The following is a 15743-nucleotide window of genomic DNA, read 5'->3' as shown; positions in this document are numbered from 1 at the left end:
TTGTACCTGTTTATATGTAGTCTTCTCTACATCTGTTCAAAGTCAAGAATTTATAAAGCTTGTATGGGCATTTAGGGGAAAAAAAGGGGAGGGGGAGCTGAAATGACACTCAACGGAGCTCAGTGAAGATTGGAGGGAAGAGACACATCCCTCTCCACACAGCTTACAGGAACAGAACTGAGGCTGCCACCATTTTTCTCTTGGTGTCAGGAAAATTTGTGAGAAGGCATTCATATCTATAACAGAGGAACAAAGCAGCAGACTGAAATGACACTTGGTGCTCTGGACTGAGACACATGCACACTATAGATGGATGTGCTTTTTCATATTTCATGCCTGAGGTTTACAACCACTTTAATGTTTCTGGCTGTTCCACTGAAAGCCTCATGTAATGCAGTGCATTGAAGCCTGAGGAACACTGCTAAGCCCCAATGGCTTAGAAGACCGGCAACTTTCACACCTGATATGAGATCCGTACCTGTTTGTGACAGAGCTGTACATGTTACAACATGGAGCTCTGCAGTTGTCTGGCAAGGTTTGCTGGGACCTGCTATGGAGCTGGAGGCTTCTGTATGGGCAAGCCTGATAAAGACAGCAGAGGCTTCTATGTTATCTGCTCAGACAGCTTTGTATTCAACCTTCTGCCATGAGGAAGTAGCAGAGAAACAGCCAGCCACCTCCTCCCTGCTTCCAGCCGTGCACACCTCGCTCTTCACTCATTCTACATTTGGTCTCCTATTAGGCAGTGACCGTCCTGTGACTGAGCCTAGGAGGTAAGTCCTCGCTGCTTCTGTGTTTTGTTCTGTAAGGTGTCTCGGCTTAGCTACAGTAGAGAAACCTATTGATTGTCCGGTGTCCTGAGTCTCCAGCTTGCTGTGCTTCCGATGGCTTGTTTTGCAGTGTGATGCTTGGTGCTAAAGGGACCGTTTTCAGCTTATTAGCAGGAGTTATTTTTTGGGCTCTTTTAAGCACCCAAGAATGTCCAATAAAGAAGGAAAGGAAAGTTGGTTGCCCATTGAAACCAGATCTGGTGGTTGCCTATCAGAGCGGACCTATTGGTTTCTACAGGATAAAAATTCACAGGTTTGCTTTGCAGCCCTTTGATTAAAATGTGTTGTATATATTGCTATTGTATGAAGACTAATGGTCCAATAAAAGGATGTATTGTGGTGTGCTGGGTAGGACGTTGGTATAGATCCCACCATAAGCACTCAGTAGTGTTGGCATATCTGCACCATGACTTCTTATAGGATGTTGGGGCTTTGTCTGATGTGATCACTCCTTCAGTGTGTTTTGTAGTCACAAATAGCACAAAATGCTTTTATGTCAGTGTGTACAGAGCTCCACATGGCCCAGACATAAGAGAAATTCCAGTTTGGTTTGATTCATCAGTGGTGGGGTATAGATTATTGCAGTTTGTACCTGCCCCCTGATTTACAGCTTTGTGGATTGATATTAATACTAATGAATAAGAGGAAGCATTGGAGGCGGTGTGCCCATGCCTCGTCCTAATTATCAGTGCTTGGTGAATTGACAACCTTGATTACTGGGTTAGTGTTCTACTACGGAGAGGTGGTTCCAGATGTAAATTCATCTAGTTAAACCAGTATGTGAGCTATGGTGTGAGGCGAGGCTGATTTCATGTCACCTGGGTGTCTCTTGTGACCTTTTCAAGAGCTTGCAAAATACCTTCCACAGACCTGACATACCTGCTCAACTCCTCTGGGTCTTATCAGTACTGTTGACTATTCTAGATGAACAATAGCATGGATACTACAATAGAGCCCTGGTTTTAAAGAAGACCTTTTTACTTACAGAAAGGCAAGACCCGCCATTTAATCTTCAGTCCACTAACAGTGGCCATAGCCATTGCAAAAGGTAGGACGTGTGGACATTTACATTTTAGAAACCCACAAACAGGTACACTTAGATTGCTTGGGCATGTGTTTTTATGTCTGTAAAAGACTAGGTAGACAACCCCAACACCATTCTATGCCAAGGACACCACAGCCAAAAGTTAAGAGCTCAATATCTTTGCTGTTGCTGTTTCCTCTGAGACAAGTTGGCCATGGGTTCTGGTAAAATGACAGAGGTTAATGGGAGCAATGGATTATATACCCAATAATCACGAGGTCTGTCCAGATAGGTGAATAATAACAGTCCTAAATAGTTGAGTTGGTTTTTGATGTTTTAGCAAAAAGTCTCATTATTCCATCCACCAGCGCAAGCTTATCCTAAGAGCAGAAGCTGACTCGGAAATGAGGGAACAGGAGAAGCGCCTCTAAGTGTAGACTGTACGACTTTTTTATAAATTCACAGGTTAGGCAACTCACATAGTGATAGAAACAAGAAGGCTCATCAGTAGTAAAGCTCCGGGGATTATCGCCACCCTCTCAACAGAGGAACGCTGGGAGGTCCAGGCGAAAGCCACTGTCAGGGATGAAGAAGCCACCCAGGACCATCAACCATCCAGATCTAGGGCTGGAACACTCTGTGGATCACAGTGTTGGCGTGATGACGTGACCTGGAGGAGGGTGCAACGTGTTTCTGAGCATGTGTGCTCCTTTCTCAAGCTAAGGGGAAGATAACTAATAGAGCCCTATATATACACACACAAGAGGGAAGCCCAGTATACGGCAGGACTACAACACCCAGCATTATAAAAACATGAACATTAACTTCACTAAACAATTATAAAAATGGGTTCTGCTACCCACAGATTAGAGATTCGCAATGCAAGACTGTACTACGATACCCATAGATGTGAAGAAAGCATCACTTGTCATGTCCATGAATATGAATGTTTGTCATGTTCTAGTTCAGGGGGAAGGAAATGAGCGCAGGTAGACCCTGCCCCGGCCTCTTATCTAGGAGGGAACAAAGGGGAATGAGACAGGTTACTGTCCTGCCTGATCAACTGTTCTAGGACCACTTATAGAGATTTTCAACAAATCCAAAATGGGCAGTTGTCATCATTTTGCACCTATGGGTGCATTCTACTAAATGAATAGTAGCTGTACCCAAAAAGATGTCAGCCTTGAATATACCGTATCGCCTTTAGTACTGTTGTCTTGGCCATGGGCTTGTTCACCTTCGTTCTTTTACAAACACTGTCAGTTCACACATAAGATTTACAGCAAATTGTGTGAATAGACTTCTGTTAGTGAGACACATTTCACATTTTCCACAGCTGACTGCTGATATAGTCACTTGATTCTGTTCCTTAACTCTCCACAGCTAGAGTGGCAGTTGATTGTGAGGTACATGGATAGCAGGAGTGTGAATCATGCCTAATCCCAGGAGGAAAGAACAAGTTACTGTTGTCTATGACCATACCAGATTTCTGGTTTAAGGTTTTAAAGGACAAGTATGGTCAAAGATTTTTTTGGCCATCCTCTTTTGGGCCACAGGGTGCACTTATTTCTCTTGTGACCTAGATTCAGCCAAAGTCCACTGTCGGCTGACGTCACAGAGCCGGTCCAGGCTATGCAAGGATTCCGACAATAATGTTGGGATTCACCCTGTCTGATCGGCAGCTGGTTCAGCCTCTCAGTGCACCACCGAAAGCCTGAGCCAGCCACTCCCACCCCCTCCACAGCCTGGAGCTCCAGTGAGAACTGGAGGGGCAGAGCAGAGATTCGGTGACTGACAGTCACTGCTCTCTGCTTAGTGAAGACCGAGAACAGCCACATAGGTAAGTATGTATGTTGTTTCTTTCTCCTTTTTCCAGTGCAATTTACTAAATGTAAAAAAAAAAGCATCTGACCTGCTGGTGACACATACTTTTCACTCATTTAAATACTGAGGCACAGAGTAGTACATTCACTGACAAACGAAGCCATGGAATGCATGCTATTTATACGCTCTCTACCTCCTGGGGTGTGGATCTATCGTAGAGGTAACACAGAATGAAGTTCTGAAGTAAATACTCCACAAAACAAACGGATTTATTTAATAAATCTATGCAAGGAACACTGTGCTAAATGCAAAGAGCAGTGCCTGCAGCAACAATGGGTATCTGTATTGCTGTGGGGCTTACAGTGATCTCTCATTTGTTGCAGCAGGTTATTGCACCAAGTGTGGCTTACAGTGATCTCTCATTTGTTGCAGCAGGTTATGGCACCAAGTGTGGCTTACAGTGATCTCTCATTTGTTGCAGCAGGTTGTGGCACCAAGTGTGGCTTACAGTGATCTCTCATTTGTTGCAGCAGGTTATGGCACCAAGTGTGGCTTACAGTGATCTCTCATTTGTTGCAGCAGGTTGTGGCACCAAGTGTGGCGTACAGTGATCTCTCATTTGTTGCAGCAGGTTGTGGCACCAAGTGTGGCTTACAGTGATCTCTCATTTGTTGCAGCAGGTTGTGGCACCAAGCGTGGCTTACAGTGATCTCTCATTTGTTGCAGCAGGTTGTGGCACTAAGCGTGGCTTACAGTGATCTTTAATTTGTTGCAGCAGGTTGTGGCACTAAGTGTGGCTTACAGTGATCTCTCATTTGTTGCAGCAGGTTGTGGCACCAAGTGTGGCTTACAGTGATCTCTCATTTGTTGCAGCAGGTTGTGGCACCAAGTGTGGCTTACAGTGATCTCTCATTTGTTGCAGCAGGTTGTGGCACCAAGTGTGGCTTACAGTGATCTCTCATTTGTTGCAGCAGGTTGTGGCACCAAAGTGTATTGCTCCGTTTGTTCATTGAATATGTCTGGTTGGTACAAGTTTCCTGATGGCTGTTCTGCTATGAAGTATGAGCCAGGAAAATGCAGTAGAGTTCTGTCCAGGAAGACAATGTTGTGTTTATTTCTGGTAAATGCTGAGAAGCAAAGCATATCGCAATAGCTACAGCAATTCAGTTTCCTGCACAGCAGCAAGTCAGGAAATAGCTGAGCCATCCCATCACATAGAAATTCAGAGCCACTCGCTGCTAATCAGCAAGGAAATACGCAACTGAAAATTAATGTTCGTCCAGTTAGCGGACCCGGAGTAAAGTCGCCTGCACTAGACACAAAAAAACGTAAGTATGGGCCGGCCTGATGTACGAGAGGTGAGGGGCACACAATGCATCGGCTCCATTTGTTTATTGAACGTAATCACTACTATGGTGGAACCTGGTGCAATCTCATGGAATAATAGAACATGTGGGTCTAATCATTGGATGTATGTGATAAAAGCTGCTCTTTGTCTCTGGCATTCATGTGATTTTACATCTGTGCTAAAGAAAGTGCCCCGAGCTAGGTGCTCCATGATGCTTGTGAAATTCCTCTCCGCTTGCTGCTTCCTTCTGCAGTGTGTTTATAATGCTGCCCTGCTGCCAAGACCAGTTCCATCAGTGTGCTGAGCTCTGCTGTTGTTGGATGTGACCTGTGTCAGGACCCTTCTGGTCCTGGTAAACTACAAGTCCCAGCATGGCCATCGGAGCATTGTGGGACCCGTAACCTTCCTATATCCAGTTAATTTTCCCTAGAACTCTCATTGAACTGCCTGAAAGAAAGAGTGTTGTCTAAAATAACCAATCACAATTATTCTATTTTCTGTCAATTTAGGGAGAATCCCCAAAAATGCTGAGATGCCAGGGGCTCTAAAATGTGACACACGACTGTTCAGCCCTTTATAAGAAGCACCCTATTTACAGGCTTAACTCTGTTGCAGATGTTTGCAGAACACTGATTAGGAGTGTAAGGGCCCTTTCACATGGGCAGACCGATTGGGACCGCCCATCCATTTTTCAGATGGACCCGATTGAACCACCCATTATTCTCTACGGGGGGGATCAGCAGGTGGATCCACTTGGCACAATCTGCCCATGTGAAAAGGCCCTAAAGCAGCCCATAGATTGCTTGATTTTCTTTCTTTCCTCCATGGGTGAATGGAAAGAAAATCACTTGATTTCCCCCATCAACACTGACTGCCTCCCACAGTGCTGTTTTGCCGGTTGGGGATATAGCCACTGGCAGTAATCGAATGTCAAAAATTCTGACAGGCTGGTTGTACAATCAGCCTGCTGATACATTGATCAAATCTCGGCCAGTCCCTGCTGAACTGGCTGAATTTCAATCCATGTATGGCCGGCTTGAGGGTCTGTGTTGATGGTCCTTATTTGTTCATGTCAGAAAGGTTTTACAGTCCCATACTCCTCTATAGGAATGTCAAACCTGCTTGAATGAGGTCAACGGCAGGTGTCAAGGAACTGTGAATGGTCTCAGAAGCATCTCAAACTGACATCATTGACACAAGCTCAAAGCCCGGTGGCACAGGCCCTTAATCTCTTAATAATTTGTCTCATAAATTCTATTCACAGCATTTTTAAAATGATCCTTTGGTCCGCAAAGATTAAAAATATAAAATGTTTTTGAGCTACAACTTGAGACATCTCCAGGCATTCTATAAATGAGAATATTACTAAATGTACAACCCAAACAAATTTTCCAAGACCGAGGTAGCGTGCTAGCTCCCAGTTGCTAAATGAGTCGTATTTATAAGTGGGATTGGATGTTGAGCTCAGTGTGTATTGGCAGCACAATCTGTGTTCCTTAATGGGGAACATAGCTGTTGCCAGAATAGAATTTGTTTAAGTAGTTGGTCCACAATGGTACCAGTGGTAGGTAGTGACCTGCAGTTTACACAATCATGTATGTGCGAACAATACGACTACATGTTTATGTGACAATGGGAAAAATTACATTTCCTTTGATGGGTCCATTTGGTTAGCGCAAGTATCTGGATAGATTTATGGACTGGTCTAGGAAGTTATGGCAATGCATTGTGGTTGGATGTTTTTGGCTTTCAATGTTATCAGCAACAATACTAACCACTAAAAAAAAAAAAAGTGTTGGCGTACAGCTGTAACTTACCCTGTCTTTATGTTTTTCCTTCACAGAGAGAGAACCGGCGGCTGCAGGAGACCAGCATGAGGCTGGAGCAAGAGAACGATGACCTGGCGCATGAACTGGTCACCAGTAAGATTGCTTTGCGCAATGATCTGGACCAGGTAAGTTCTGAATAATCCAATGAGAACTGCGGTGACATTTCTACCATCTCTCAGCAAAAGAGACAATTTATAGTTCTTCCCAGATGTGACAGTGGACAGATTTTTGCTTTTATCACAGCACCTTGGGAGAAGAGCAGAAGCTTTCAAAGCTGTGAACAGCACATCGATTGTTGCCTGAATGGAGTAGCATATCAGGAGGGATTGTCATCTGAGGAAAGTTAATAGAGCCTCTGATATGACAGAAGTAACACTTCAAATTAAGCTGGCCGTAGATCGATTAAAGTTCACCAGGGACCAGTTGAATTTTGACCCATCTATTGGATGGCTGGTTGTGCAGAGGTCAAACTCTCATTCGACTTTTGTACAACCAGCTTGTCGTGATTTTGTCACCCAGTCATAGCCGCCGGCTATCTTTTGCAACACAGGTCATTGTATTCTGGCGGCAGGGAAGGCCTAAGCATGCCTAAATGCTAGGTGTGTTTAGCACTTGAATGTTCATCCCAAAGACCAGAATAAATGAACATTCTGGCCAATGGAATGAATGAATACCCAGACGCTTGGTGCACCAAAACGTGGCTTTAGGTTTGTTTTTATTGCTGCTTTTTCCTTTCCTGGAGCAAAGGCATCCAGGGGAGGAAGAAAACACCCTGTGTGCATGAGGCCTAAGAGTGCCCATAATTGGTGGATGTTGGTATGTTGAATTGTCCATCCTTTCCTTAGAGGTGAGATCTTTGTACCTTCCTTGCCTCATCCACAAGTGCTCTTGCTGGATTCTTTATTTACATTGTTGAGCGATCTCACCATTACTGTGGTCTTTACAAGTTAAAGGCTGATCTAGCTCTTCCATATTGGACATAATATTTGCGTGGCCTGAACCTTAAAGCAGTTTTTTTTTTTTTTTTTTTTTTTATTGCAAGGTAAAAATAATTAATTCATGCACACTTGCAAAACTATTTTGCCTTGTAGCTTTTCCAGAAGGTCTCCCGGCTGCTGTGCATGATCGGGGATTCTCTCTGACCTCTTGGCTGCATCTCTGCTGGCTAAACAGTCCAGCCACCATAGGCCTTCCGCACCTTCCTCTTCAAACCAGTAACAAGTGGCTGATAGGAGAGCAGGAGGATTGGGTGGTAATTAGGGTTGCATCGGTGCCGATAGTGAGTACTTATACTCGTGCAAATGTTTCTGACACCATCGCAATGCGATTTGAGCCCATACACAATGAATGGCCTCAAATGGCAAACGGGAATGCAGTGCGATTTATGTCCAAATCACATGTGATTTCCCCCACCACTCCTGTGTGATCCATCACACTAGAGAAAGACAGGGAAGCGACATCGTGTATGCGATTCTTGAGCCCATTCATTTTGTATAGGCTCAAATTGCACTGCAAAAGGTATTGGCACTCGGTATCAGCAAGTACTTGACCAAATGTATCAGTACTCATACTCGCCAATAAAAAAAACACCCCGGTATTGGTGCAACCCTAGTGGTGATAAAACAAGCATGGTTCTCCTATAGAGAATGTCCTGTGAGGGAATCATATTGCCTCCCACTATCGCTGATTAACAAAGATGACATATGAATAATACAAAACGTATCTCACATTTCTAAGTATGTATGCAAGTATAACTGCACTTTCAGGCTGTTTGTATATAAAAGACTGAAAAATACTTAAATGCAATTGTGATATGGTAGTAATGGAGTATAGACACAAGCCTGTGTGATAATTGGAATTTATTTGCAGGCAGAAGACAAGGCGGAGGTATTAAATAAAGAACTTCTTCTGACTAAACAGAGACTGATAGAAACAGAGGAGGAGAAGCGCAAACAGGAAGAGGAGACAGCGCAGGTAAGGAGTCATGGTTCATATGTCCTACATAGCCACTGTTTTCTCTTCAAGTGGTTGTAAACCTTCACATACACAGTGAAGACACTGGCCTCAGGTGATACACAAAGATGAAACAAATCTTCCTACAGAAGTTGTACCTGTTTATCTGCACCTTTCTCTTCTCTACATCCATTCAAAAGCCAGAGTTTATAAATCTTGTCTGCACTACATTAATTGGGGTATAGACCTTGAAATAAGAGAGGCCATATGAGTTTGTCTCTAGGCTTACAGGACATTTTGATTCTTCTCAACAGCCACATGCTGGTTTACCCACAGAATTCCAGAATGGCTATACAAGGAAAATAATACTTCTAGTTTTACATTTTGTCGCTTGGTCTATACTTTAGCACAAGCTTTACCTTGCAGTAACCCTTTGTCCTGTCAGTACCCCTCTACTACATGTTAATGTCTAATATTCTGCTTTATTTCTACCAGCCAGTAGATGCTGTTGACTTACCTTTACTACTTAAATTAAAAGTAAATAGAAGTGAGCGCTCCTAAAAATAGCTGCTAAAACACCAAGAGGTACCAATAAAAACTCTGTAAAAGTATAGATAAATAAGTGGGGTGTAGCGCTCAAAACAAATAAAAACAATATGTCCACATATATAAACACATGTAAATGCGTAAACGGATATAGTCTGTATCAAGAAGAAATATAGCAGATGAACTTGTGACTCCAACCAAAAGTGAAAAATGCACACTCACCTGAAGCGCATAGATGCGCATACATATATAAATTTCCAGAGTAGATTGGCCAATCCAGTGAACTTTATCCTATGATGCAGTCATCAAGCCCTTGGAGAACGGTGTTGAATCCCTTGACCAGGAGTTCCTTCTTTAGGCTAAATGAGGTAATCAGCCTGGATACGGGGCTCCTGTTCCTCCAGATATGTTGGATACTGACAGGTACCTGTGGGCTTAATAGCTCCAAATAGGAGCCATAAAAAAGGTGCCCATAGTGTAGTATGTTAATGAACCTTTATTTGCAGTACCACATATTACAAACAGGGTATAGTGATATACAATAAAAAAAGCACTATACCTTCATTTAAAATAGCCGCCCGGGCTTCAATCCAGCACCAGGCGGCAGAAGTGTGCTGTACTGTCTGGTTCCTCCTAAAGGAGGCTATTTTAAATGAAGGTATAGTGCTTTTGTATTGTATATCACTATACCCTGTCTGTGATATGTGGTACTGCAAATAAAGGTTCATTAACATACTACACTATGGGCACCTTTTTTATGGCTCCTATTTGGAGCTATTAAGCCCACAGGTACCTGTCAGTATCCAACATATCTGGAGGAACAGGAGCCCCGTATCCAGGCTGATTACCTCATTTAGCCTAAAGAAGGAACTCTTGGTCAAGGGATTCAACACAGTTCTCCAAGGGCTTGATGACTGCACCATAGGATAAAGTTCACCGGATTGGCCGATCTACTCTGGAAATTTATATATGTATGTGCATTATCTATGCGCTTCCGGTGAGTGCGCATTTTTCACTTTTGGTTGGAGTCACAAGTTCATCTGCTATATTTCTTCTTGATACAGACTCTATATCCGTTTACGCATTCACATGCGTTTATACATGTGGACATATTGTTTTTATTTGTTTTGAGCGCTACACCCCACTTATTTATCTATACCTTTACTACTCCTTGATTTTTAGTTAGGTTTGGATTTTTTTATTTTATTTTGTTATTTTTACCTTTACTTTTTCGGGTTTAAACATGTGGCAGTTGCTTCTTCCCTGCTGGCCACTGTCAGTGTTGCACCTCACTGCTCCCTTGGCCCCCCCAGATTCCAAAGAGATGCTGTTATAATGTATTGTTCTGACATCTCTTTTTAGGATTGTAAATAGCTCACTGTTTTTACGCTGTAACTTTTTGATCTGTGGTTTAATGAAAACTCATTCCCCCCCACAGCTGAAGGAAGTCTTCAGGAAACAACTAGAAAAGGCAGAGCAGGAAATTAAGAAGACCACGGCTATCATAGCGGAGTACAAACAGGTAGGTTATTGCACGGTAGATTTACATCTCACTGTTATTAGATGGACATAAAGTAATGCCAACATCCACAAATGTTTACCAAAGTTTCTGTTGGGTTGTTTTCACATTTATTCTAGTAATATCTTTAAAGCTGGCCACACACAGCTGAGTTTTTTCATTCAGCCATCTGAGGTGGATGTGGAAATCCTACAGGCTCTGTCATTGTATTCTGACAGAGGGACTCTCCCCACTCTCAGAATACACAGATAAGCACTGTAGTTGATGCAGCTTGCTGCACGCATTGATCAAATGGAAATTTTTCAGCACGATCGTTCATGAGACGTTGATCTATAGACTGACTTTGCATGAGCAAGAACCATAAATGGACCAAAATTCATCTAGTTACTGTTGAACCGGCCAAATTGTGATCCATGTATAACCAGCTTAAGTAAAAGTCCTTTTTAGTCTGTGCATTTTCATTGACATAGACTAGTAAACCCAGATACTCACCAGAGCTCTAGCATTTGTAGAATGAGAAATTAACAATGGCCTTCATCTTTCTCTCAGGAAAGGTTTCTTATAAAACCGTTCTAAACTTCTTCCCACCCGGCCTATTGTACGATGATGGCTGAGTAGGATCACTATTATCCTGGGATAATATATATGACGTGCGCCTTGTGCGCGCCCCAGCGCGATCTGTCACCTGCTGTGCCCACCAGACACTGCTGATGACAGATCACGACACTGGCCTACTGCCAGTGTCATGTGATCGCTGTGACCAATCACAGCAGATCACATGACTGTTGTAAGCAATGGATGGCTTCCTTTCATGCCATTCATTACTTACAACTGTGCTGCTAGCTGTAATTGGTCACAGTGGTCACATGTACAGACTTGGCCAATCACAGCCCATCTGTAGCATGTGATCAGCTGTGGCCAATCACAGCTGATAACAACAAAACTACTGAATGAATAAGTCTCATTCAGTAAAAATGCTTGCTTATGCCAATGAAATTTGTTAGTATAAACAATCATAATGTGGGGGGAAAAAAAAATCCAGGTCACTTGCTTGGAGTAGTACAATGTTACTATGGCAACATTGTATTGCTCTGGTCAAAGAAGTCGAAAAAAAAAATCATAAAAAAAAGTAAATAAAACATGTTTATGATGAATAATTTTTTTTTAACAAACTGTCGCCAGTCAGTGTCCCTGATCACCGCAGCACCAGTTATGAGGACGTTGTACTGTATTGATGACAGTATGTAAAAAAAAAACAAAAAAAAAACATGAAAGTATGTTTTTTTTTTTGTCATTTCTTCATTTTCCACAAAGTTATGACAAAAAAATGACACCTTCAAAAAAACTTGCTATGCCTCATAATATCTACATTCCAAAAAGAGGTCATTTGGGAGGTATTTGTACTGTCTTGGCATTTCTGGACCTCATGAAATGAGATCATCAGTACATCAGGATTCATCGCAAAGCAGGGATGAGAAACAAAGAGATCTGTTAGTAAATGTGGTACATAATATATACATTACACATTGCTAGGCACACATTCAACCTCTTTCCAGTGTCACTAGTACAGTGGCAGCGTATAGTCCTATCACTGGAGATGTCAGTGGCAGTTAGTCATTTCCCCCTAGCGTCAGTTAGTGTCAGACTGCCCCCCGCACTATCGCAATCCAATTATAAGTCACTGATCACCACCATTAGTAGTATAAAAAATTCCAAAATATATCCCATAGTTTGTAGATGCTGTAACTTTCATGCAAACCAATCAATACACAGTTATTGGGATTTTTTTCTTTTTTCCAAAAGAAAATGTAGCAGAATACATTTTGTTTTTTATTGGATATGTTTTATAGCAGAAAGTCTAACATTTTGTAAAAAAAAAACAAAAAAAAAACATTTTATATATAGTATCTTTTTTCGTTTATATCTCAAAACAATTAAAAAAACCCAGTGGTGATCAAATGCCATGGCGCTAAAGGGCCTGGTCATAAAGGGGGTAAAACCTTCTGGAACTGAAGTGGTTAAAGTATATGTGAACCCATACCAAGTAAAACAACCCATTCAGTTCAAAATAGAGATGAAAGGCAAAACATTTGTGTATAGATATAAAGAGAGTTAAAAAAACATTATAAATGCCTTTTTTTTCTGTGATTACATTCCCTCTGTTGTCAAACTGCATAAGGAGCTCAGGGAGGAGAAACAGCAGTGCACTCATCTTCCCAGCGAATGTATGTGCGGGGGGATCAAAAGTCTGATCATTGGAGGAGAGCAGACTGAGTTCCCAGCACAGGTAGAAAACTGACCATACTGTGCTCTCATGCCTAGTGTGGTCAGTTTTAAATAGGAAAGCAGAGGGACTGACAGGAACACTAGGGAAGCAACACAAGGAGAACAGGATACTTTTTCATACAAGTACATGGTACAGCAAGCACATGTTGGGTTTACATGTTATTTAAAATCTTCTGTTCTCTCACTTCTAGATATGTTCCCAGCTGAGCACACGGTTGGAAAAACAACAAACGGCAAGCCGGGAGGAACTTGAGATCCTCAAGGTGGGAAATGGACACAAATATAGTAAATGCTCAAATTATGACATCACTACAGTTGGCTTTCAGTATGTTGAGCGTTTCAAAATGGTATTTTCATCGCTTACTATTTTTTGTATAATGTTTTAAGGCCAAGGTGATGTCCTGCAGCCACTGCAGCGAGATCTTCAGTAAGGAGGGGTCGGCGCAGAGCTCCAGCAAAGACAAGGCAAGTGACATAGGAGATGACGAGAAAGACTCTCTGATGAAGCACTTGCGGGAGATGGAGCTGGAACTGGCACAGACTAAACTGCAGCTGGTGGAGGCCAAGTGCAAAATACAGGTATGTATCAAACCTTCTCAATACGGCACTGGATGACAATTCTCCTTGCATTGGGGGCAACCACATAGCAGAACTAGTTTTGCCTTTATACTTCTGACAGATATTCTAGGTATCCCCTTTATTTATACTTCTGACAGGTATTCTAAGTATCCCCTTTATTTATACTTCTGACAGGTATTCTAGGTATCCCCTCACTTTTTAGAGGAATTACCTCTCACTTCCTGTTTTGGCTGCAGGACAGGGAGTGAAAGGAAATCTCCACAATGGGACATAGATGGCAAAAATAAACTTTACAGAGGTTAGACCCCTTCCTTAAGAATACATAACCCTAACTAAGAAAACTATTGGGGCTTTAGAGGCACCATACCACAAAATTGAATACTCAAAAAATGTAACAAATACAACTTTATTAGTAAAATTCAGACCACAGTTGTGGTAATGATGATTGAACAGACAACACGTTCATCTTGTAAAGCATATAGTGCTTGTAACAGATAAAATCAGTATATGACATTACAAAATATGGCCTTAGATAGCACAAACGTCATGATTAACATGATAGTTCCAAGTTGATACTTTGCTTGTTTCACTGACGCGTTTCACAGGACACAGCCCGCTTCTTCAGGGAGACAAAGTACCGTATTTTCCGGCGTATAAGACGACCCCCTACTTTTCCTGTTAAAATATAGTGTTTGGGCTATACTCGCCATATAAGACTACCCCTCTTCCAATGCACACCAAATTAAAAACATCAGATTTGATTTCAATATGGTATGGTATTTCAGTATGGTATTCCAATGATGGGGTGCTATTCCTCCCACTGACACCAATGATGGTGCCCCATCATTAGTGTCAGTGTGGGAGGAATAGTACTCCATCATTGGTGTCAGTGGGAGAAATAGTGCCCCATCGTTGGTGTCAGTGGGAAGAATCGTGCCCCGTCGTTGGTGTCAGTGGGAGAAATAGTGCGCCGTCGTTGGTGTCAGTGGGAAGAATCGTGCCCCGTCGTTGGTGTCAGTGGGAAGAATCGTGCCCCGTCGTTGGTGTCAGTGGGAGAAATAGTGCGCCGTCGTTGGTGTCAGTGGGAAGAATCGTGCCCCGTCGTTGGTGTCAGTGGGAGGAATAGTGCCCCGTCGTTGGTGTCAGTGGGAGGAATTGTGCCCCGTCGTTGGTGTCAGTGGGAGGAATTGTGCCCCGTCGTTGGTGTCAGTGGGAGGAATCGTGCCCCGTCGGTGTCAGTGGGAGGAATAGTACCCCATCGTTGATGTCAGTGGGAGGAATAGTACCCCATCTTTCGTGTCAGTGGGAGGAATAGTACCCCATCGTTGATGTCAGTGGGGGAAGGAATAGTGCCCCATCGTTTTATGTCAGTGGGGGGGGAATAGTGCCCCATCGTTTTATGTCAGTGGGGGGGGAATAGTGCCCCATCGTTTTATGTCAGTGGGGGGGGGATAGTGCCCCATCGTTGGTGGGGGGGGGGGGGGAATAGTGCCCCATCGTTGGTGTCAGTGGGGGGGGGGGGGAATAGTGCCCCATCGTTGGTGTCAGTGGGGGGGGGGGGGGGGGGGAATAGTGCCCCATCGTTGGCGTCAGTGGGAGGAATAATGCCCCATCATTAATATTAGTGACACCAATGATGGGGCACTATTCCTCCCACTGGCACCAATTACACTTGCTGACCCGTTCCAGTATGGTGCTGCTGCAGCCAGCATATGTGGTTGCAGCAGCACCTCTGCACGGCACACTTACCGGCCACTCCCTCACTTGATTTTCGCGGGGCCGCTCGGCTCCGCCTCTTTGCCAGTGATTGGCCGCCTGTGTGCCTTTCCCGAGCTACAGTTCTGGCGGCCAATCACCGGTGAGGAGGCGGAGCTGAGCAGCCGTGCGAACATCTAGTGGCTGAACTGAATGAAGGAGCAGCCATGCTTCCTGAACTGGATCGTTGTGTGACTGGGACCGGAGCCAGGTAAGAAACAGCAGCCCCTGCCCACCCCTGTACTTAGTG

At 43.4% G+C, this 15743-nt stretch overlaps 1 protein-coding gene across 1 annotated transcript in view; it reads left to right on the top strand.

Annotated features, from left to right (window-relative positions):
• LOC149429339 (rab GTPase-activating protein 1-like) overlaps positions 1-15743 on the top strand; it is a 187338-nt gene that overhangs the window by 165933 nt on the left and 5662 nt on the right. The window contains exons 9-13 of the mRNA XM_089666607.1: positions 6870-6980; positions 8725-8829; positions 10793-10876; positions 13351-13422; positions 13547-13738. Of these exons, the coding sequence (XP_089522733.1) occupies positions 6870-6980; positions 8725-8829; positions 10793-10876; positions 13351-13422; positions 13547-13738 (564 nt within the window). The remainder of the gene's footprint in view (positions 1-6869; positions 6981-8724; positions 8830-10792; positions 10877-13350; positions 13423-13546; positions 13739-15743) is intronic.

The sequence above is a fragment of the Staurois parvus genome, unplaced genomic scaffold (genome assembly GCF_062004578.1).
Source record: "Staurois parvus isolate SC_StPar_1 unplaced genomic scaffold, SC_StPar_1.0 ptg002753l, whole genome shotgun sequence".
Classification (NCBI taxonomy): Eukaryota; Metazoa; Chordata; class Amphibia; order Anura; family Ranidae; genus Staurois; species Staurois parvus.
Note: the sequence above shows the minus strand (reverse complement) of the source record. Positions and strands in the feature narration are given on the sequence as shown.